The sequence below is a fragment of the Cheilinus undulatus genome, linkage group 11 (genome assembly GCF_018320785.1).
Source record: "Cheilinus undulatus linkage group 11, ASM1832078v1, whole genome shotgun sequence".
Classification (NCBI taxonomy): Eukaryota; Metazoa; Chordata; class Actinopteri; order Labriformes; family Labridae; genus Cheilinus; species Cheilinus undulatus.
This window is the reverse complement of record NC_054875.1, coordinates 41,046,225-41,069,252: the sequence shown is the minus strand read 5'-3', so window position 1 is coordinate 41,069,252 and position 23,028 is coordinate 41,046,225. Positions and strand designations below refer to the sequence as shown.

Sequence of the window (23,028 nt, the reverse complement as noted above, 5' to 3'; positions counted from 1 at the left end):
GAGGAGGAGACCTCCAAGATTAAGGCCTCTATGGAGCAGGCAAAAATGGACCAGAGGAAACAGAGACAGCTGTGGAAGGAGGAAAAATCCTGCCTCATCAACGAGCACAAAGAGGCCACCACAAGGTTAGAGGGGGAACTGAGGGATGCCCAAAATGAGCTCAACAACTACAAGAGCTCACGGGAGAAAGAACAATTTCAGTTCCTCATGTCTCAAATGGAGGAAAGGGCCAAAGCAAAAGCAGCATTGGACCAGGCTCAGGGCACCATAGAGATCCTCACATGCCAGTTGGAGGAGGAGAGATCCCGTCTCCCGGCAGAACATCTAGAGGACTCTAGGATGGAGACAGCTCTGAGAAAGGCTAGGGAAGACCAGGCAAGAGAGGGACAACAGTGGGAGGACAAAAAATCAAGGCTCCAGGTTCAAGTATCAGATTTGGAAGGGGAACTGGCACAGGCCAAAAAGGACCTGGCAAACAAGAAAAGATTGTGGGAGGAGGAGAGATCAGGGCTCCTCAGAGAAAGTGCTGACCTGAGGGACTCTCTGCAGCAGACCCAGATGATGATGGAGCGACAGGCGCTGGACTGGCAGCAGGAGAAATCCTCTCTCCTGGAGTCTATAAACATCATCCAGCAGACTCTGGAGGTTAAGGAAGTCAAAACAACGGAAACATCAGACAGTCTGAGTCAGAGACTGGACAATCTGGAGGTCAAGCTGGAGGAGGCTCAGAAGAAGAAAAAGAAGAAATCTTTGAAGGAGAGGTTTCTGAGTCTGTTTAGTAGAGATTCAGGGGCCTCGACTTCACCTTTGTACAGCATCAACCACTGACTCCAAACCCTCCTCTCTGTCACCTGTTAACAGGTGACTCTAGAAATAAAAAATTGAAATTAACTTCTTGTACAGCCTGCATATTTCAATAAAAATGAACAAAATAATTTACATATTGAATGAGTTTTTTTCAGCTATGCTGACTCATGTTTTGTTGTTTTTAAATTACGCACAGATGTCTGTGTAAAGATGCTCAATAAAGGACCATCTAAAAATGAATCTGAGTTTAAGTTTGCGTAAAAATATGAAGAATGTGAGTGTTTTTTTTAGAGGGGACACTGACCTCGTCTGACCAAAAACTTTCTTCCACTTGACTATGGAGTCTCACATGCCTTTTGGCAACCTCTAGTTAAGATTTAATCTGAATATTCTTCAACAGTGGCTTTCTCTGTGGCCCTCTCCCATAAAGATTTGACTGATGAAGAACCAAGGCAACAGTTGTATGTAAAGTCTCTCATAGGTTATAGGTTATAAGTGTCTTGGTTGCCTCTGTCACTAGTCTCCTTGTTGATTGGCCACCCAGTTTGTGAGGACACACATGTATACACATGTATACACTCTTTTATATCCATCTCCTGATTTATACTTTTCAAAAACATTTTCTTCGAATTGCTTGGAGTGTTCTTCTGTCTTCATGGTGTAATGGTTGCCAGGAATACTGATTAACCAGTGACTGGATGTTCCAGACACAGGTGTTTTATACTACAATCACTTGAGACATCTTCACTACACTCAGGTGATCCCTATTTCACTTATTGTGAGACTACTAGCACCAGTTTGCTGGACCACTGTTAAGTTAGGTCTGTCACTTTGAAGGGGGTGAATATTTATGGTCAATTTTATTAAATCACAGATTTTTAACCATTTAACATTACTATGTAGAAATTTGTTTTCACCTTGACATTAAAGAGTATTTTGTCAGAGGGGAAAATTATATTGAACATGATTGAACTTTGTGGTCCCCTGGGGGGTCCTGGACCTCAGTGTAGAGTTAAACGTAGCTTGACACAAACTTGGTGTAATTAGATTACTTCCTAAATTGTCCCGCCCTACTTCCCACTTTCCAGATTGACCACGCCTCTGTTTGGGCTGTTTAATCTAAATGGTAGAAGGTTAGAAAGCAGTTAAAGTAACCCAGGTCAATGCTTTTGTGTTGCATTTTGTATTTCAAGCAATTGAAGCACTATTTATGACATTTTTTCATCCTAAACTGTCAAAGGGGTGTAAAGTAAGAGCTCAGTGGCTTTGGGCTGAAATTAGAGCAGAGTGAAATGGTCTAATGTGGGGCTAATATTATGTTTCTACTGAATTCAATTCAGTGATGGCACTGTGACAGCAGGAGCTGCAGTCTGCCTGCCTGTTAACAGACACTCCACACATTCACAAATGTATTAATAACACTCAAAAGGTTAAAATTATGGGCACCGGTTTAGCTCAGTTGGTAGTGGAGCACCCATATACAGAGGCTGTAGTCCTTGACGCACTGATGGCAAGATTGATCCCTGGTCTTGGTGCATGTTTGATGCATGTCTTCCTCCACTCTCTCTCCCCATATGTCCTGTCTCTCTTCTGTTGTCCTATCCAAATAGAGGAAAAAGTCCCAAAAAACAACCTTTAACACTAAGCTTTTGCTCAGGATTCCTGTGTGTTCAAAAGAAGTTTCACCTTGCTGCATGTGGCCAAGGTGTTGTGCTCCTTAAGGTTTTATATTTGGTTTCTGTAAATAAAATAACACTGTATAGGTCTAGACTTGTTTTGGTGAGGCATATTGGGCTGACTTTTGTTAAGAATTGTGCTATACAAATAAAGTCTGTGATTGAAATTGGGCTTAAAAAGAGCAAATAGGCACAGTCTTATGTTTTCAATTAGGAAGTATAAAACATAGCTTCCATGAAAGGCCTTTTACTGAACTTTAATTACCACAAGCAATACTCAGGCAGTCCAAAGGCCCATTAAGTGCTTTTATTCCCCAAGGTAAACAGTATACCCTCCTTAAAGACAGCCTTGCATGGCTAACCAGCACACTCCTTGGTTTTCTGCTGGTGTTTGGCCTTACATCACCATAACCTTGGATCAATCAGCGTGCAAAGGATCACTGAGCTGTTTTCGTTCTTGAGCCAGCGTGAAAAAGCACAGATGACACAATGAGCAGAGAGGGCTTCCAAGTTCTTGTTTTGGATCGCGCACAATAATCTCGGGGCTTCTCATTAGCAGAGCAAAGGGGTGATTTCAATCGTATCTGGAGTTTCTCTGCCTCTCTGCTGCTTCGTCCCGCCAAAATCAGGAGGAGAAACCAGAGAAGAAGTCTCTCTTTCTCTCTCCTTTATGCTGGTAAAAAGCAACAGCTGTAAAAGTGCAGCAGGGTGCCAGGGGAACAAGGAACAATAAGCTCACCAGAACAGCAGTAATTGGAAAAGGAAGATTTGAACGCAAACGCTGCGCCTGCTTCTCATTAAGACTGTTCCACTAGGTAAATATTGTTGCTAGACGATCTATTTCTCCGAGTCAACTCCTTTTCCTGGACGATTCTTTAGTTAGCAGCGACAGTGGCTTTGTTTTCTTACCATTAATATGTTTTCTTTAGCTAAAAAAGGAGATAATTCAGAGAGAAAAGGCATTCTTTAAAGTGTTGAGATTCTGATGAAGGTTTAGCAGAAGAACACTGATGTCAGCCGGCGTTTGTTTGATTATTTCAGTGATTTCAGCTGCAGCTTGACCTGGCTCGCTCACATGTAGAAATCACTGAGGCAAACTGGCAGGTTGACAGAACACAGGCTCCGGCTTTAATTACTCTGCGAGCTCACGTGGCTCCTCAGCCATAACTTAAGGCCCTAGTGGACCCACACACCCTACACTGACATAAGACCGCTATCTGCCAGAGCCTTACGTAAAGAAAGACCCACGCCCTCCAGCAGATGACGTGAATCGAAGTCCAACATCACAGCATGGGATAGTAGGAATGCTGGTCAATAGCTGAGGGCCATGAGAAAGAGAGTGGCAATATTCTGCCCATGTTTACATTGGCTTTGAAGAGAAAGCTCATACAATAGAAACATATTTCTTCTTCTAATCCTGAACATTTTGACTTTTCCTAACAGAATGCATGAGCCTGAGAGATCTCATGTCTCTTGTATCCTTTGTGCTCAATCAGTTCAGTTTATATCATCTTGAATGGCATCAATGAAGGTCACTTTAGTGTAGGCAGTGCAGTGAATATCCATGCAAAGTTGATTGCTTTGCTTGTGTGCAAAAGAGACACACACACCAAATATGGAATCTCCCAACCGCAAGTGAATATCTTGGTTTAATGTGGTTCAATTCTAACAGCAATTGTCACAGCTCATTCTGCATCGCCTGGGGCCCTGACTTCGCAAAAAGAAACAGTCAGTACAGATGAAAAGCTGAACAGAGAGACGAGATGTTTTTCCCTTTCTCTTGAGCAGAGTCAAAGCTTGGGTTTTCCCCCTGAAATCTGTAGAGAGGGAGAGAGATTTTATAACGTACTCCAAGAGGCGCTGAATGACATCATCGAAACATTGCAGCCCATGCCCATTTCAACGCTACATATTTGCACGCCTGCATAACTTCTGAATGGCAGCCATAGGAAGCGGGAGCATAAACTTAATCTGTGTGCAAAGAAGTCAGCATCATCAAGCTGCCTCGACATGACAGGAATGTTTGTTATGATAAACATGCTCAATATTAAAAAAACAGCACAACTATATCACTACACCTAAACCTCCATTCACTCATCCTGTTACTGGTTTACCTCAATAAGTGTTTTTTTTTTCATCCTAATAGAACTACGAACACTTCAGACAAAGTTTGAAATATCCTCAAACTTTAAATTCTTGCTTCTGATTTTAAATGCAGCCAACTGCTGTTCAAATTCAAATACTTTTCAGAACTTTTCTGATACAAGATTTAAAGAAAAAGACAATTTCTGTTATATTAAACAAGGATGATATCAGAAAAAGCCCAAAAATAAAAGCAAGATACATTTATGTTATGTGACAGGTCTATATGTGAGGAATAAACCCCCAAATTGTAGGCAAACTCCAGCACACGGTCTAAAACACTGGCAACATTTCAGCACCAAGGAAAACAAAGAATTTACCCAGTACAGGATGGCTACAACTTCTAGTATTGCTGCTGTGGTATCACTATCATCTGATCCTTACTTGATTCACACAACATTTTTAAATTCTGACCTTGTGAAAGCCCTTCAACACCATATCCCTATTACTGTCTCCTATGAGCCATCAAGGGCAACAAGCAGGATAAAAGTAAAATCAGAAACAAGGGCGGTTGGTGGTCAATACAGGTAAAGCAGACAAACGTCACAATTGCAATATTTCACTCTTTCTATAGAATAACAAAGTTCTGTGGGGGTCAAATAATTGGCACTGATACCATCCAGGACCCCCCAGGTGGGGTGCCAAAGATCTATTTGGGGGAACGAGGTTTTGTCTGCTCTGAAGCTGAAAAAATTAGATTTGCATATATTGACTAAAACCATGACAAAGCAGATATTAAGTAGTTCACAAAGGGCTTTGGAAAAGAAAGGCATGCATTGGCCTTTTTAGGGTTTTATCAGTGAAACAATTGAAATGTATGTTGTATTTTGATGGCAGTGTGTCACTTTTTCTTCTCTCTTGGGTGGGGGGTGGGGGGGGGGGGTGAAGATTATACACAGAGCATGCAGGACGCCATATAAATCAGAAATGTTCATGCACCTAAACGCCCTGATGTGTGCATACCTGAAAATAGGGCTGAATGATTTGTGAAAAATAATCTAATTGTTTTTTTTTTTAACCAATATTGCAATTTAATGTGATTATCTTTGGGTTCCTCATCTTATGCATTGTTTAACAAACACAAACAATTAATCCTTTTACATCATAACCAGCATAATATTAGATAAATTAAATTAATGATGAAAGAGTTGAAGAAATATCTAATAGCAACTTTGGCTCATATAGCAAATTTGATATCAATTGCCATACCCAAAGGGATAATAATTTTTTTTGTTATTCTTGTTTTGATCAAGAAAATCATATGCATGAAGAGGAAAAGTAGGATTTTTCTAAAAAATGAAAACACTTGCATATAAGCATAATGTATAGAGCATAAAATCACTGCTGCAAATAAAATGTACAGCAGACCATATTGTGATTTCACCTAATTTGCGATTAATTGCCCAGCCCTACTTTGAAACATGATGGACATTACACAATCAACAACTACACAGTGAACTGCTGCCATAGCTTCACTATCTGCAAAGAGGACAATGCTTATGAAGTGGAAGTCTTGCAAACCAGACTGCTATACTTAACTGGCTCATGGATTTTTTAGACCTGCCCTCAATGGAGAGCGTGGGTGTGGCCTCAACTCTCATTGGCAAAAGTAAGCTGGGTGCATCATGGACTATCATCAGAGGAAAGTGAAATAATGGAATGACAATCAGATTGACCTCTAATTATGTAAGCATACCTTGTGTATGTAAGAAAACAATAATGATGATCTGTATCGGTGCTGGTTTGGCAATTGGGATCAGTTCACCCCAATGGCATCACTACACCATACACACAAATTCCTTTCTATGAACCAGACACAACAAGACTGAGGAGCAGTAAAACCCCTCTGTATTAATCGCAGAACAGTGTCTTAACAATGTCTCCTTTATGGGAAAAAGGCATCCAGAATGGAGCATGAAACATTAAAAATGTCTTTGACTGAACATTGAGGTCACCCAGGCCAGACCTCTGACCCATATACCGCTGCAGAAACATAGTCATATATTGTCAGTGAGGACACAGATTGTGTCTTGTGACCTGTGTGATGACGCAAATCGATGAGAAATTAAAAACTGAAACAGCCGCACAAGCACGCTCATTGTTGACACAGAGCGACAGAACAGTGTTAAAAGGCTTTTCCATTTCTGCTTTTTGGAACTATATGCGATCATGCCTCTGCAAATTCACACCAAAACGCCAGTTGGACACAAGTGTCAAGCATGTAGCAGGTCAGTGTGATTGGAGGACTTCTGTTGGATGTGGTGAAGAATGAGGACGGGTCAAAAGAGAGGAGGCAGCACTGTTGTGATATTCTAAAAGTGGAAATCACAAGGGTTTTGCTAAACCTAAAATAGAGGCAGCCGGAGAGTCTGTACCAGTGCAAGTTACCTATCATTAAACTGCTGCTGGTATGGGTGATATGCAAATGTTGTGAAAGGCCAGACACATTATTAGGAATGGCTGACAAGGAAACCCTTTATATTTAGATAATAAGATAGTTTTACAATCAACATCAGCAATAAACCAAAAAATATCATAGCTGTTTATTAGTTGCAACTTCAAATACAGTGCTTTCATCACAGCGTTAATTTCTTGGCGGGGAGCGCCCCGACTAATTAGATTTCCATGTAAATCTAATTACCATCTGTTAAGCTGCTGATGCAGACGGTATGTGGTTGTGCCTTTTTATTGTGCAAAATACCGACATGTTCCGCCACCTCATGATCTTTTTTTCCTTTAAAAGTAAGCCTTGGCTATTTTCTTCAGTCTGGGATACTCCTTTAGGCTTCCCAAGGTCACTCCAAACATTTACAGCGCCTGTGCCCATACATGGGAGAGCCCTAATGTTTCTGCAGAAGTCGTCACATTAGAGTGTAGTAAGAAATAGTCCTGCTTTAGGAGCAGTCAGACACATGCAGCATCCAAACCATACATCACCCTGCCATTAGCGTCAGACCTCAGACTAATTTGGAGTGGACTTTCCAGCAGGGTTCCCACAGTACTAGAGTTTTAAACTTCCACATGATAATAGTAAATATTAAATGACATTGATACGTTTTGATATGACGGCAACAAAACACAAGGACAGGGCAATTTCCCAGTTTCAATGACTAAATCACTTGTCTAAATTGCACAGAGCTCTGGTAATGCTTCAGCAAACAAAACAATAACACAATATGATGAATACAGATCAGCGCTGTTAGGTTCCACTGTTTGCTTCTTGTTTTAAAATGAAGACTGTGTTCAGTAAAAATGGCACCTCATAAGGCATACTATACAGCAGGGGTGTCAAACTCAATCACAGCAAGGACTGGATTCTGGATTCAGGACAAACCTGAGGGCCTAACAGGGTCCCCTTTTTAACCAAAAACTGTCAACCTTGTTTCACTGGTAAAAAAAAAATATATGAAAAAAAAGGAAAAAAACTTAGCACTGATGATAAATGATTTTGACATTTAAAAAGTTTAAAGTTTAAAGGCTCACAATCTGAGAAAAGTACATTTATTAGTTCAAAAAGGTCAACATATGAAATTGAAAAATAATGGTTTTTAATGGCAAATATATTAAAAAGAAGTCAAAATCATGAGTTTAAAAGTTCAAAATAAGAAATAAAATGTGTAATAATGAAATTTAAAGTTAAAATATGACTCAAAATTTTAAATTGTGAGTCTAAAAGGTCAAACTATGGGATTCTGAAGTCAAAGTTTGTAGTTGAAAATTTGAGGTTAAATACAAAATACTTGGTTAAAAAGGTCAAAATATCACTTGAAAATTTGAATTATGAATCCTAAAGCTTAAAATATTATAGGAGAAGTCAAAATTATGAGTTGAAATGCTCAATGTATGAAATTCAAAGTCAAAATCTTAAGTTTGAGTCCTAACTGTGAGATGCTTAATTGAAAATGTGACAACAAAATACAAATCATTTCTTTTCCCACATTCCTGACTTCTAACCTAAATATTTTTACACCTTACTTTTTTAGATTTTGTAACAACAAGGATATCTTAAACCATCAAGGATAACATAAGTTCACATTTTTATACTTGAGGAAATCTGCAGACTTCATACTGATGGGCCAGTTATAACAGAAATATGAGATCATCTTGTTGGCCCGATTAAACTGTTCCACGGGCCGGATTTGGCCTCCGGGCCGTGAGTTTGACACCTGTGCTATACAGAAACACATGATTTGTTTTCACTCATAAATGTCTCGTAATGAGGGAGAAATACACTGAAAGCGGTCCTAGGTAGAGCAGGCGCTCTAGTGTTGATTTCAGTGTGCACGCTCATGCTGGGACTGCTTCTAGGATACAACCGGAAGTGCCTTTTTAGTGTACTTCTCCCCCATTACGACAAATTTATGAATGCATGAACGATTTAAATAAACCCGTGGAGAACTCCTCTATATTCACCATAACTACCACCTTAACAGTACCTTCAACCACTGATCCCCAAAGGAAAGACCACGCTCAATAAACCACACACAATGCGTCCTATTTACATTGAATCAGGAGTCCATATATTAACTAAATCAATTATCTGGAAACCTACTTTAATATTCAACATGACTCCCACCTTAACTGAACCTTTAACCCCTGATCCATAAAAGGCAGGCATGCCCCTTCAAACTATACACAACAAATAAAACACACCTAAACTCTCTCATTTAACTTGTTTCTAAGCATCATACATTCACTGTTATCAATTTTGAGACTTACATAGCTTCACCTAACCAGAACTGACAATTCTATAACCCTTACACTTAAACCTTCACCAATTTTTTGCCATGCATTGATTTTTGGTAATGAGACTTGCACTGACAAAAGGTGGGTCCACACAATGTAAGAGTGTAAACATAAAGCACTTTAGCACACAGGCACTTTAACTTAACCAGCCAAATCCTCATGGTTTCTTTTTTTTCTGATCTGTCATGCATTTATTGTCTGTCTAGGTTGTTTATGGTACTCTTTATTCTTATCTGTCATTTATTCTCTACCCTTTATTTCTATTGTACCTCTGTTTAATTGATTGTACAGTGTTAACATCAACCTGCCTAGGGTCAAAGGACAGAAATTAGCCGCTGGCTACAATCCTATATATTTACATGCAAGTGTTTAATAATATGTACTGACCTTGATATTTCAAATAAAAATACACACAAAAATACAAATAATCTTATTTCCCACAACATGCCCAGTGAATAAAACACATACATGCCTATCTCAACATGTGCTTAATCACCTTAACATCTTTTCTTTCTGTCCATTTTTTTTTTTTTTTTTTTTTTTTACTTAGGGTAAACCTACTCATACATAGGTAGGTTCCCCTTCACAGATTTGCATGTTTTAACAGTATTAAAGAAGGGAGTGAAGTGAGCATTGCAATCAAGAATCTGACTGATAGATGTTGCTAATATTCCCAGTTTTACACACTGCACCTTTAAATGCACAGTAAGCAAATTCTGCTGCCAGAGGCCTTTCATTAAAACATTAACACAACATGACAAATCAGACCAGCTCCGCCTATCTCTGCTGTTTACTTCTTGCTGAAACTGAGTACCTAGTGCATCAAAAACGGCACCAAAAAAACAGGCAAAACAGCAAACCTAGATTTTGCTTTAACTGATGAATTTCACTTTGCAAGGGAGAAAAGCCATAAACAGTGCCCTTCTGTAGAAGTGCCCTTCTACAATGCTACTTGCAAAGCATGCTGGGGTCACTCCCAGCATGGCTCTGCCTCTCCTTTTAATAACGTTTGCTCCTTATTATAAGAAATTCAACGATAAAAGCTAAATGCTTGTTTACTGATTGGTAAATACACCTTATGGAGAACAGTTTTCAGTGAACAGAGTCACCAATCCAAAATAAGAAGTAAGCAGTGGAGGTTGGAGCGCTGAGTAGCCTGGTCTCTACTCAGCCTGAATATCTGGGAAGGCCCAGTGGGGCATGTTAGGGGTGGGATGGAGGTAGTTTGTGGGATTGAACTCACAACTGATCGCAGCTACCATAAGAAGACACATCTTTTGAACCTTGTAAAAATGAAGCACCCTCTCTAGCTTTGAAAACCACTGGAAACATTTGGGGTAATTTAAAATGCAATTAGAATATAAATGTAACATAGGAGTAGTCATTTTTAAAATTAATATAGACATTTCAGTGCATAAAATCAACATGTTGTAGCTTTAACCATGACCAACAATTACAACAATAAAACACTTACACATTACTTTAACTTAAAAGAAAACAAACAAACTGCCTGAAATGGTATGGACCCCTGAATTTTGTCTCCAGCAGGAGGGCGGGTCCTACAGAGTTTTAGCTCCTCAACAGTCATGGTTACATGTATTTAATGGAACTATAGATGGACTAATATCAATTTTTCTGGGCACTTAGTCCTACATTTGCCACTGCCAACTCCCCAGAGCAGATTAAAAGAATTATACAATCACACAAAGTCGTGTTACAAAGTTTCAGATGACTGTTGGCTTTTCTTGGGAATTACTCTTATCCAACTTTAACCAACTCTCTTAAATCCCTTACACAAGTAAACCTTAACCATATTCTTCAGCCTAAAATACATTATTTTAACTCTGAAAGAAAAGCTGGTCCAAATACTGTGAGTGCATTAACTGAATTTGCCAACTTAAAATAAAAAAAGACTAACACATGATAAAAATGTGAAGGAATTCATTGTTAAAGGACATTAAATTGATTGATCTGACTGTTTTGGGGGAACTTAGCCTTCACTACAATCACTTCTCTTACGCTAACACCTTGACTTTTACTGTAACAACCTTAAAATGCATTGATTCATTACACATGGACTTACGGTTTGAGCCTATAAGCAAGGCGGGGTCCCCCTTTGAGTATAAACAGATTTCAGCCCCACTACTTGCACATTAAATGAAACACACATGTAAACACAAACTTACTTTCACGGTTACAAGGGTGCATACATTGATGGAAAATGATTTCTGGAGAATTACTTCTAACTTAAACATTATCAACACTTCTACAAACCCCACACCTTAACCATGTCCTTCAGCCTAAAGTGCCATCCCCCACCCCCACCCCCTAAAAAAAAAGATAAGTCCCCAAGAAATGTTAGCATGTAAACAGATTTTTGTCTGTAAAACCAGGGCAAAATATATAAATTCACATTCATGCTAATTATATGCAACTTTTCAAGGAAGATGAAGATGAAACTATGGCTTGTTGTTGAATCCATATGCTTTGTGGTCACTTGGTAATATGTAGCAAACATGCAGCTCTCATACACTTATGTATTCATGAAATAGCTTTACGATTCAATGGCACCACTTCAAACACAGCTGGAACCAAAATGATCTAGTTTTGATTTTTACAGTTCGTGCATGTGCATGGTTTAAATCCTTCCAACACATTCAAACACATATTAGCCCCACCCAGATGCGCTGCAGGATGTAAAGCCTAATTATTCTGAACTGCAACTTTCCACTCCAGAGTAGACTCTTTGTGTCTGCAGCCAGCATGCCGCTAACCATGCCTCTGTGTGAAACCTCATAGAAGAACACATCAAAGCAAACCCCCAGAAGTAGTTTGTAAAAACAACTGTTGAAGTAAACATGCTGCTGAAGGAAATCTAGGCAGACTTTAGAGTGGAAAATAAAGGGAGAGTAGAAATTCCAAAACTGACTTTTCAGGGATTGGAGAATTTTAAATTAAATTAAACATTAAAGCAGCTACTGTGATTGATAATTTGAGAAGTACTTACTGCTGAGCAACAGAGCGCAGAGCACCAGGACTCCAGCCATCCTTCCCCAGAGCCCATTCATTCTCCACATGTGCGCAGCCATCCTCTCTGGTCAAACTCAGCAAGCCGGCGGGACTGTGTGTGAGAGTTAAAAAAAAAAAAAAAAAAGTGTATGTGAGGGCTGGGGGAGTAAGGAGTTTCCTGTGAGGTCTAAGTGAGCGGGACAGACGAGCAGGATAAAGCCTGGCTTGTGTTCTGTTGCTCTTTATACGGCCCCACTCCTTTGGCCTCTCTCTCTCGCTCTCTCTCTGCTGTTTCCACACCCCTTTTCTAAATGCCTGTTAACCCGTTTCCCCCAGTGCAACCGTCCCTGCCTCCACCCTTGTCCCTGCATTTGTGAGTGCACATGTGCAGCAAATCACAAGAATGAAATAATGAGACGTTAGCGGGTGAAACCTGACATCCTGTTCAGCTTTATCTTTATTGCAGGTTTGTTTCCTGATGAAAACGAGGGAAAGTTGATCACAGTGTTTTTGCAGTTTCTGCAGACCGTTGCACTTCAGGAAAAGTTTAGGTGATGCTCGAGTAGACATGTAACAAATATAGGATGTTCACAGGGGAATTGTTAAGACGTTGGGTGTGTTTTTACTCATTTTTAAGGCACAGCTAGTAAACAGGAAGGAGTTCTCCTCCTACATGTTGTGTACATACATGAGAAGCCTGTAAAAGTGGATGGCGTCACGTACAACTGTTGGCCCCTGTTTTTGTGTGTCCCCGGACAGATTACTAACACTATAATGATTCATTCATTCAACCACAAAACCACACATGCACGCTTACAGTACACACACACTGACATCATCAACACAACACACATGCTATTTTGTAATCGCACCACATCAGCAGAAAGTGAAAAACTTGTTACACAAATTTGTGTGTATTAGGAGTGTGTGCTGCTGGATATTCGCTCTTCGTGTTCATGCAGCGATGGGCTGTTCCAGAGATCCGGGCAGCCAGGCCACATCTGGAAGCACTGCAGTCCCACCGCTGGGGTTTTCAGGACTGCCTGGAGATTTTCTTGTCAAACAATGCAACCATGTGAGGCTGAAAGAAGCCAAGAGCAGGCTGGTGTCTGAGAACTGGTGCTCCAGATGGTCACCCTGTACAGTATGTTTCAGACCAGATATAGCTTAAGACTGTTAAGGGGCCAAAAGAGGTGTTTTAGGGGACTTTTTTCAAGTTTCAGTCACTTTACTAAATTTCTTCTAAAGCTTCTGCAATTATTTTCCTTCAGAAAGTTAAGCATCCTTATAATCAAGATTCATGTCAAACAAAGCGAAATAGCTGAGAACTTTTTTGTTTCAATCTTGATGGTTAAAGGCTTACAGCTCATAAAAATGAGCAAAAATCCACTATCTCACAATAGTAGAATATTGTGCAAAAGTCCCATTTGCAAAGGTTTCCCCTGCCTTCATTCTCTCACTCTGGTTCTGTACACACAACCATAATCACAGGGATCGCTGACCAGAGTTAATTTCATCAACTTCAACTATGACTAAAAATGTCCGTTGACAGTCTTTTTTTCTATGACGAAAACTAGACTAAGACTAACCAAAGATAGATCTGTGATGACTAAAACTGGAAAAAAGTAAGTTTAGTTTTTGTCAAGATGACTAAAACTAGACTAAAATGTAGTTTGCCAAAAAGGGGAGCAATGGCTTGCCTGTTTACTTATCAATAAAAGTCCATAATATAGATGACAGTAAAAACTGGAGGTCTGAGGCAATCTGATGTAATAAAAATCCTTTATTAAGCAGGGATGTAATTGCTCCCCTTTTTTGCAAACGACATTCTCGTCCATTTCCTGAAGAGCACCCGATTCTTACGACACAGTGTTGGATACTTTGACCCCATGTAGCATTCACCCACCCCCTTTTTTCTAGACTAAAATGTAATTTAGTTTTTGTCTGACATTAAAAATCCATGATATTTCTCCACTGTGGATAAATCTGTCAAAAAACATTGCATCTGTGTCTCTTTTGCCTCCTAGCAGTAGAAAGCAGGGACCCCAAGTTTGGCAGAGTGCATAGAACACACTACCATGACTTGCTATCGGATTTAGACAAGAGAATAAATGCTTGGACTCAAAGGAAAGACTAAATGTGACGACCTTTTATGGACTAAAATTGAAGTGTTTTGTAGTTTTTGTTGACTAAAGCTAAAAAAGGGTAGAAAGGACTAAAATGTGACTAAAACTAAAAGACATGTAATCAAAAGACTAAGACTAAAATTAAAAATAACTGCCAAAATTAACACTGCCACTGACCTAAGTGTTGTCCAGAGGATAATCACCAGCACCCTCCACAAGGAGGGTAAGCCACAGAGGGTCATTGCTGAAAGGGTGTTCTGTTCTCAGAGGCTGTATGAAAGCACATGCATGGAAAGTTGACAGGAAGAGAAAATTGTGGTAAGAAAAAGAGCACAAGCAACAGGGATAAGCTCAGCCTTCAGAGGACTGTCAAACAAAGCAGACTCAAGAACTTAAGGGAGGCTCACAAGGATTGGACTGAGGCTGGAGTCAGCCACCACACACACAGGTCCAGGAAATGGACCACAAGTGTTTTGTTCCTAGTGTCAAGACAGTCCTGAAACACAGATGTCATTAGCTTCTCACAGGGGCTAAGGAGACACTGGACTATCGCTAAGTGGCCCAAAGTCTTATTTTCAGAAGCACAGAATCCAAGGAGCATGAAGTCCAGTGTTTTCAATTGCCACAGTCAGTAGTGGAGGCCATGTCATCTGCTGCTGTTGGTCCACTGTGCTTGATCAAGTCCAGAGGCAACGCTGTCAGCCCACCAGGAGATTTTAGGACACTTCATTCTCCCATCTGCTGAGATGCTTTTTACAGAGATACTGATTTCATTTTCCAGGACCTGGTACCTCACCACAGTTAATCCAAAACTACCAAAAGAGGAAGATGAGAGACACCAGACTCAACAATACAGACAAGCTGAAGGCTGTTATCAAAAAAACCTGGGCTTCTTAACACCCCAGCAGTGCCACAGACTAATTTGCTTCATACCATGTCACACAGATTCAGTAATTTGGGCAAAAGGCGCTTCAACCAATTACTGAGTGCATAAATGAGCAGAATTTTCCAGACGGTCAAAATCTCTGTATTCCAAATCTTTTTTGTGGACTGTTGTTTTGTGATATCTAATATTTTGAGATGATGTATTTCTGATTTGTGTGTGCTATAAGGCATAGTCATCAAGACTTAAAGAAAAAAAAGTCTTGAAATATTTCGCTTTGTATGAGATGAATCAGTAATATATGGACGTTTCATGTCTTGAATTCAATCACAGGAAAAAAAGGGCTTTTTCCACAATATTCTGTTTTTCAATTATTCCATTCACACCTGTATATCTTAGGTGATTAAAAACTCTGACAAAGAGTAAGTTTTGTTTTCAACACGGAGACTATAACGGGGCTAAAAAGTTTGTGCTTGGATATTTAAAATTCATGATATTTCTCCACTGTGAATATACTGTATATAGTATGTTAGTATTTTTAGTATTTTAGGTATTGCTAGTGCATCAATATGAGTATTTTACATTTATATCAATACTACTGACTGATTAGAGGAGCTCAAGGAAAATAAATGTTTAGACTAAAAAAAAGACTAAAATGTGAGACTAAAACTAGACAAACTATGAGTTCTAAAAATGACTGAAATGCAACTAAAACTAGAGAAAAGTTCAATCTAAAGACTAAGACTAAATTTAAAACAGTTGCCAACATTAACCAGTAGAGAACCACTGGTGTAGTGCTGCTTTGATTAAAATGACAAAAATCCATGAAAATAAATGATGAGCATACCACAGCCTCCTAGCTAGTTGCTAGTTCACAACATTTATGTGTACAGAAAGTGGCTGAATTGATGTCAAAGCATGCTGGGATATCTGGTGATCAGCTACAGAGTGGGTGGTGCCACTTTTAACAGCTTGTTTTCCTCTGTCTGTAAATGCTATACCCAGGCATTTAGAAACAACAATGGTTTACTACTCAGTAAATACACCGTGTGGGGTGATGCATTTATTTACGCATTTGTGGATCCATGAACACATCTGCAAATCATTTTGCAGTGATCATAGCTCCTTATGACTGCTTTCAAAAAAATAATGGAATGAATGACACTGTAAATACAGGAGGACTGTGAAAACAACAAATAGATAAATAGAAAAAAAGTGCTTATCTAAAAAAATTCTTAAAATAACAGTCATTCAAAATGTTTATTTAAAAATGTCTGGTTGTAGATAGAGATGAAACAGTAACCGGTATTAGAGATAACCGTGATAAATCCCCCCATGATTATCAAACCATTCATGTTTTAATTATCATGATGAATGTTGATGATAATTGCACTTTAAAATCATGGTGAAAATGGTCAAAAAGGCATTATACGTAGGTTTATTCACTGAGGTGAATGGGGAGAAACACGTTCATGGTTCAACTGAAGAGATGTAAAACACATGGTATCAAAAAAGTGTCAAAAAGACTTGAATTTTGACAACTTTATTGACAAAGTACTTTTATTAATGCACATTTGATAAGGTTTCATGTTTACTTTTAATGTTTATACTTCAAAAAAAGCATAGGCTAGTCCCAGCACTGCTAATTTCATTTATAGCGTTGTTAATACCAATCTTTTCAATATCAAACTAATATCAAACTGAATCTATACATTTTAGGTGTCTGCAAATCCCAACAATAATACTGATAACTGTGATATTTTAGGTCATAATTAGCATGATATGAAATTTTGATATTGTTAAGTTTTCGAGTTGTAAAGATGTAAAAGTCCAATTTGAAGAGATTTTTGTTTCCCCTTCCACAAGATTCTGTTTCCCCTTTCTCAATCCACTGAAGATGTAACTCTAACTATTAATGACTTTGTTGAGTTGCATTGTGGTGACATGTAATAACATCCTGACAAAGGGAGAAGAGGGATATGCGTTTTTAACTGCTGATTAGTCAGTTTTTTTTTCAAGACAAATCTGTTAAATGTCTGTTTTAGCACTTCTCTAATAATAGATTTAAACTCATTCTCTAAACAATTACTTAATGCTATTAAAAGACAATTCAATAAACAGCTGAGATTTTAACTCCCAGAGCAAAAACTGAGAAAATCATTATTCTAGTCTTTAATCTCAAAAGAAGTTAAAGACAAGTTAAAAACAAATGATGAAATAACAATTAGAATAGAGCTGGTGTTAACCTAAATCCCAACTAGTCATTTTTATCCCTTTTAAAAGTATGACATCATTTTATTAATAGTGGAATCTGAAGGCCCAGAAGAGTCAATGGTTTTTGCATTCTTCAGGGTTATTATTCCAATTTTACTTCACTTTCAACAACATTACTCCTAATGACTTAACAAAGTTTAACTCTAAATAATTACTAATGTTTGTAGATCCTGAGGAATCCCTGCCAAAAGCAACCAATTCTTATGCTTTAATATGGAACTTGTTATTGAGCTAATGTTTGCCATGTGTCCTGATTCAAAGTATTAAACACTTTCAGGCAGGAAGAGGAACTACCAGGCAATTTTAATGAGAAAATTTCAGCCATAAATTGTCTATACTGCTTATCCCATCCTTGGTCGGAGCAATCCCATCAGGGGAGAGGCGGGGCACGGCCTGGACCAATCGCGGTCAATCACAAGGCTGACTTATAGAGACAAACAACCTGGTAGGCTCACACCTACGGACAATTTAGCGACACCAATGAGCCTAACAACGTGTTTATGGTCTGCGGGAGGAAGTTAAGAGTACCCAGAAAGAATCCACGCATGCCCAGAGGAATCATGCATACATAAAGTCTTAGTTTGACAGATTCGAAGCAGGAACCTTCACACTTTGATGTAATACTGCTCCACCGGGAGGCTCGAACAAAGCAAATCATATATATTAGAGAACTATTAATTTTTTATAAACAAGTTAACAAGTTAAATGTCATTTCATTTTTAATATTGCTAGTGCAGTCTTGGTACGTTGGGAAAAAAGAGTGTTATGACATGATTTTACACAGTAGGTGGACCCCAACCTGTCCAAACTGAAATAATTTAACATAACCTAACAATGTAAAATGTGTATAAAAGATATACAACTAGTAAATGTTTATAGTCCCCATCTCTTCATATCCACCTTCCAACATCTCCTCTGGCATGAAATTTGTTTGTGGAAGATTATCTCTGCACAGTGCAGTTAACACTTATTTGAATGTGAAGCATGTTCCTGTTTGCAGCTGAGGAATCCTGATTAGCAAAGCCTGGCAGAGGGACTCTTTCTGGAGGATTTAACTTATATCTCTTCCTTCCCTCCATCCCCATCCCCCTTTAGCCACTCTTCCTCCTAACATTTGACTTATTTTGGTTTAAAATGCACAAAGAATCTCTGTGCAGTGAGGGAGGGGGCACTGCGAAGATATCACGAGGATCAGCACATGGCAGTGGAGGCTCTGACCCTCGGGGACCTGTTTGGATGTTTTTCAGGAGTTTTTGGTGTTTAGTAAATCTCCCAGCCAGCTGGATGGAGCTATCATATGGGCATGACTGACATGAGATGGTACAGGCTCATAGGGGGAAATATGGGGGGGGATTAGTGGTAACATAAGCGCATATATTCCTAAAATGCAAACGTTTGAGAACTCTGAAGATTCAGTGGCTGTTTCCAATAATAGCTGTGCTGGTGGCCTTACTTTCCCTTATCTGTCTCTCTGCTCAGGGTGTTTTTCCTCCTTCTGCACTGGTATGTTACAATATCACATGCTGAATTCCAAGTGGTTTTGGACAGTAATGAAGCCATCTTCAGCAGTTCTGGTTTATGTGTTAACAAAGTGCATTAATTACATTTATACTGTATGCCGGATATTGGGGGTTGTTTATACTTTGCATTAAATTTCCTTTTTGGGGATGCAGAAGTTGACAACACTTAGCATGTGTGTCCACACAATGCACTCACAGTTCATTTGCAAAGTCAGCTGCCTGCCTTCTCTGCTGATAACAGTCGATACATAATTTCTGTGGCACTGAGGTTTACCATGGTTTGCTCACTCACTGTCCAGCCTCGCCGGTCACTTGTTGCCTTGAATTGGGAGTGAGTGATGTGTTGTTCAAGAACAATAAAAGTGCATGATGCAAGCTGGCTCCTGTTTGAGAGCAGTTTTCCTTTCTTTATGTTTTTTTGTGCTCAACGGACACAATAAAAGCCCAAAAGATCCATTTGTGGGCTGAAAGGCTTTTATCACTCATCCAAATCTCTCCAAAGACACAGATTTCCCTCCACTACGAGCAAGGCAGACATAAATAAACAAGGTTTTTGTTTACTGGCGGACTACCGCGGACCACATCAGTGGACTGGACAGTCTTTAGTGCATGCCAGTGGGTTGTAGCATCTACACTACCAAACCAATCTACACGAAGGCTTCACAGATCACCTCCATATGCAGTCTGAGCTATCAAATATCAAATATCCTGAGGTCTGTCAACACCTAGCAATATGGATTACCACTTAGTATCTGAATCCACAAAATGGATGTGAATCCATGCTAATGTGATGTATAAACAGGGTCTTAGTTATGTTGTAAACAAAAACAGCGCACTGCTCTTACTGTGTAAGAGGTTGACATTTGGAGAAATGAGGCCTGAAAAGTTGCGATCAGTTCACCCTTTCCCCACTGATAAGCAACTGAAAACAAGAGACAGTGACAGCTGGAGGGACCAAGCGGAAACCTCAGAGGTTGAAAAACAAAGTCAGTCCTGGGGAACAAAAACTGCAGTCCTTTGGTTGTCCTCTTGAGGCTGGCCACAGACCCCACCCATATTAAAAATTCTGTTTGTACAACAGAAATAAACATGCTTATCCCCTGGTTAAGAATGGTCCGAATTAATCATCTTTCTTTGTAAACATTGTACAGGTGAGTGACATATTTTTTTACTCAGCCATTTTGATTATATTAAGGCCTAGGTGGGTGCCTTTCTGTTGTCTGCCTGGAGCCTATGGGTCTGCTTCAGCTTCACTACTTTAAATGTTGCTTGACTGTTCAAAAATCTGTGTGAGACAACCTTTAACTTCAAACTGCACTTTGGAAATCAATGGGTGATGTCAATGAGACTATGTCCATGTTTCAAACCACCTATAAAAAGAACATGGGCAATATTTTATGGCCCAATACAGCCCATTTTACAATAAGCCAATGTCTGACAAAAGCATATGTAGGCAATCAAAAAGTTGGCTAGGTTTTATTTTCATACAAATGATTGCACTAGCTGGGAGTGGGTGAGATGAATTGTAATCTAAAGGGAGCTTTGGTGTAGCCAAATATGATTTTGTTTTCAAACACACATTACCATATGATAGTGTTAGACAATAGTATATAAAAGACAAAGATTCCCTACGAATTTAAGTTTTTCCATTCATGAAGTTAGCTGGGATGCTTAAGCCTGGCCCACTACTGTTTTGACTACTTAATTGAAAACTCACAAAGGTAAAAGTAGAGCTATAGATGTAGTCCTGAAGGTGCTGCAAACATGGGCTGCATATGTTACTGTACTAGCTAGAGGCAAGAATAAATTCAGCAAGAAATTAGACAGAACAAGAGAGCATTTATGCTCGTCTTGCAAGGTCTATGAGGTCTATTTGCTGTTGACAACACAAATGCAGATGCATCATGGCTGCCACATATCACCAGCATTGGTTTGGCACATTGGGTGCTTCATGTTGCAAAGGTTTGTCTTCCCTCGTGTCCTGCCTCCTCAACTGACCCAGAAATCGTTTTCTTCCAAAAGGATCTTCCAATGCATTCCTTAAATTCACATGAAGGAAGCAAGGATGGAGGAGAGAGGAGGCCCCCGGAGGAGCGCAGACCGAGGAAACATTTGTCTATCCTACTCAGAAGTCTTTTTACCAAAGGCACAATGTGATTGGTTTGGAGCCGCTGCATCTGCCCAAAAGCTGCACCTTTGATGGTTCATAACATTTTGTTTAAATTTTCACAGCACTGATCTGCTTATAAGAAAATCCTTTAACAACCCAGTCACTAATTAAACTGATACACCAGGAGCTTCACATCCATGTGAGGAGGAAAACACTGGAGAAACAAATACAAATGTTCTGACTAGAGCTGAATGATTTTTGGAAAATGATCTAATTGCAATTTTTTCTCCAATGTTGCAATTGCAATTTGATATGGGATTATTCCTTAACTCTCTTTTATTCCTAAACAAGGGCAGAACAATTCTTTAAAATAACTAATTCTGATTATTTTGACTCGTATTGCATATTGGATATGAACTGTTGCACTGAAGGTTTTTTTTTCTCATTTGATAAGAAAAAAGCACAAAAATGAAGGTTTTCTTTTTTATGGACTATTCTAAAAAAAATTTGGCACAAATTTCAGGTCAAAGAAATATTACGCCTTCTGCGATTTGAAAATTCCAGCAGGCCATACTGCAATTTAATCTAATGTTCAGTTAACTGCCCAGCCCTAGTTCTGACCACCAACTTTTAGTCTCAGCTGCTCTGTTTTCATGATTTATTAAGGCTTATCTGTTAGTAGATCTCAGAATTACCCATATTCACTGTCTTTGTTTGTAGCTCACATCCCGGTTAGTAGTTGTATATACCCTAAGCTCTCTGGTATGCCCTCTAGAGGTACCCTCTAGTAACAGCTACCACATATTGGCAAGTATATTTGAACACAAACATGAATGCAAGGTGAAATAGCAAGTAAAAATCCAGCCATGAACAATTTACACCACAGGAAATTCTTGTGAGAAAATCTTAGAACTACCTAAAAATATGGGACTGCGTTGGATTGGGGTGGGGTGGGGGGTGGGTCAGGCTAAGAATGAGAACAGCAGATATTTTCAATACATCTGGCTCAAAATTTAGAAAACTGGCAAATTTATCTTGCAATTTGTCCAACTTTACTTGTAAACATAGCCTACCTATTAAGCAAGCTGCTTCACCAACCCTGCAGCTAATGTAAATGTTATACATTATGATGGTAAATTAGATCACACAACTTCCTTCTCTAACTGACATGAGAGGAAACTGTGTGACATTTGCTGTGTAAATGTTTTTTTTATTGTTTCAAGCAGGGGAAACCACTGAGCATATAATGATATTATGCAGTTAATGGGGCTTAAAGCGAGGTTATCTGAGGCCAACCGTGCCACAATAATCAAATCTATTAGCTAAGATCAACAAACATGCTTGGAAGCTGCTGAGAAGCCTTCCTGCTTATCTTTTCATTCATGCAGGTTGTACTGAGGCTTAGCAGAGGGAATGTCAGGTCACTGTGCAGTGAGAGACATCAGTAATGATTGGACCAATGGAGCAGAGGAAACGATGAAAAATTCTCCCTCGTCATACGATGACACTACTGATGCTTCTCCATTCAGCCTGACGAGCTTCTCTCCTCCCATGTCATCCTGTTGACCTACCGATCCATCGCCACTCCCACATCTGAATTCCACGTCTGTTTCCTGCCATTCTCCTCGTGCATGGTTTGTCCTAACAACCAGGCGTCCGTCCACTGTGCCCTCTGTGTCCAGAAGTGTGCAGACAGACCCAGAGGTGACCCCAAACCCATGAAAGACAAACATGG

General features: G+C 39.3%; 1 protein-coding gene across 1 annotated transcript in view; it reads right to left on the bottom strand.

The window, feature by feature from the left end:
• si:dkey-261h17.1 overlaps nt 1-12,600 on the bottom strand; it is a 44,588-nt gene extending 31,988 nt beyond the window's left edge. Inside the window, exon 1 of the mRNA XM_041799412.1 lies at nt 12,379-12,600. Coding sequence (XP_041655346.1) covers nt 12,379-12,460 — 82 coding nt within the window. The 5' untranslated portion in view covers nt 12,461-12,600. The remainder of the gene's footprint in view (nt 1-12,378) is intronic.
• Nucleotides 12,601-23,028: the final 10,428 nt, after the last annotated feature.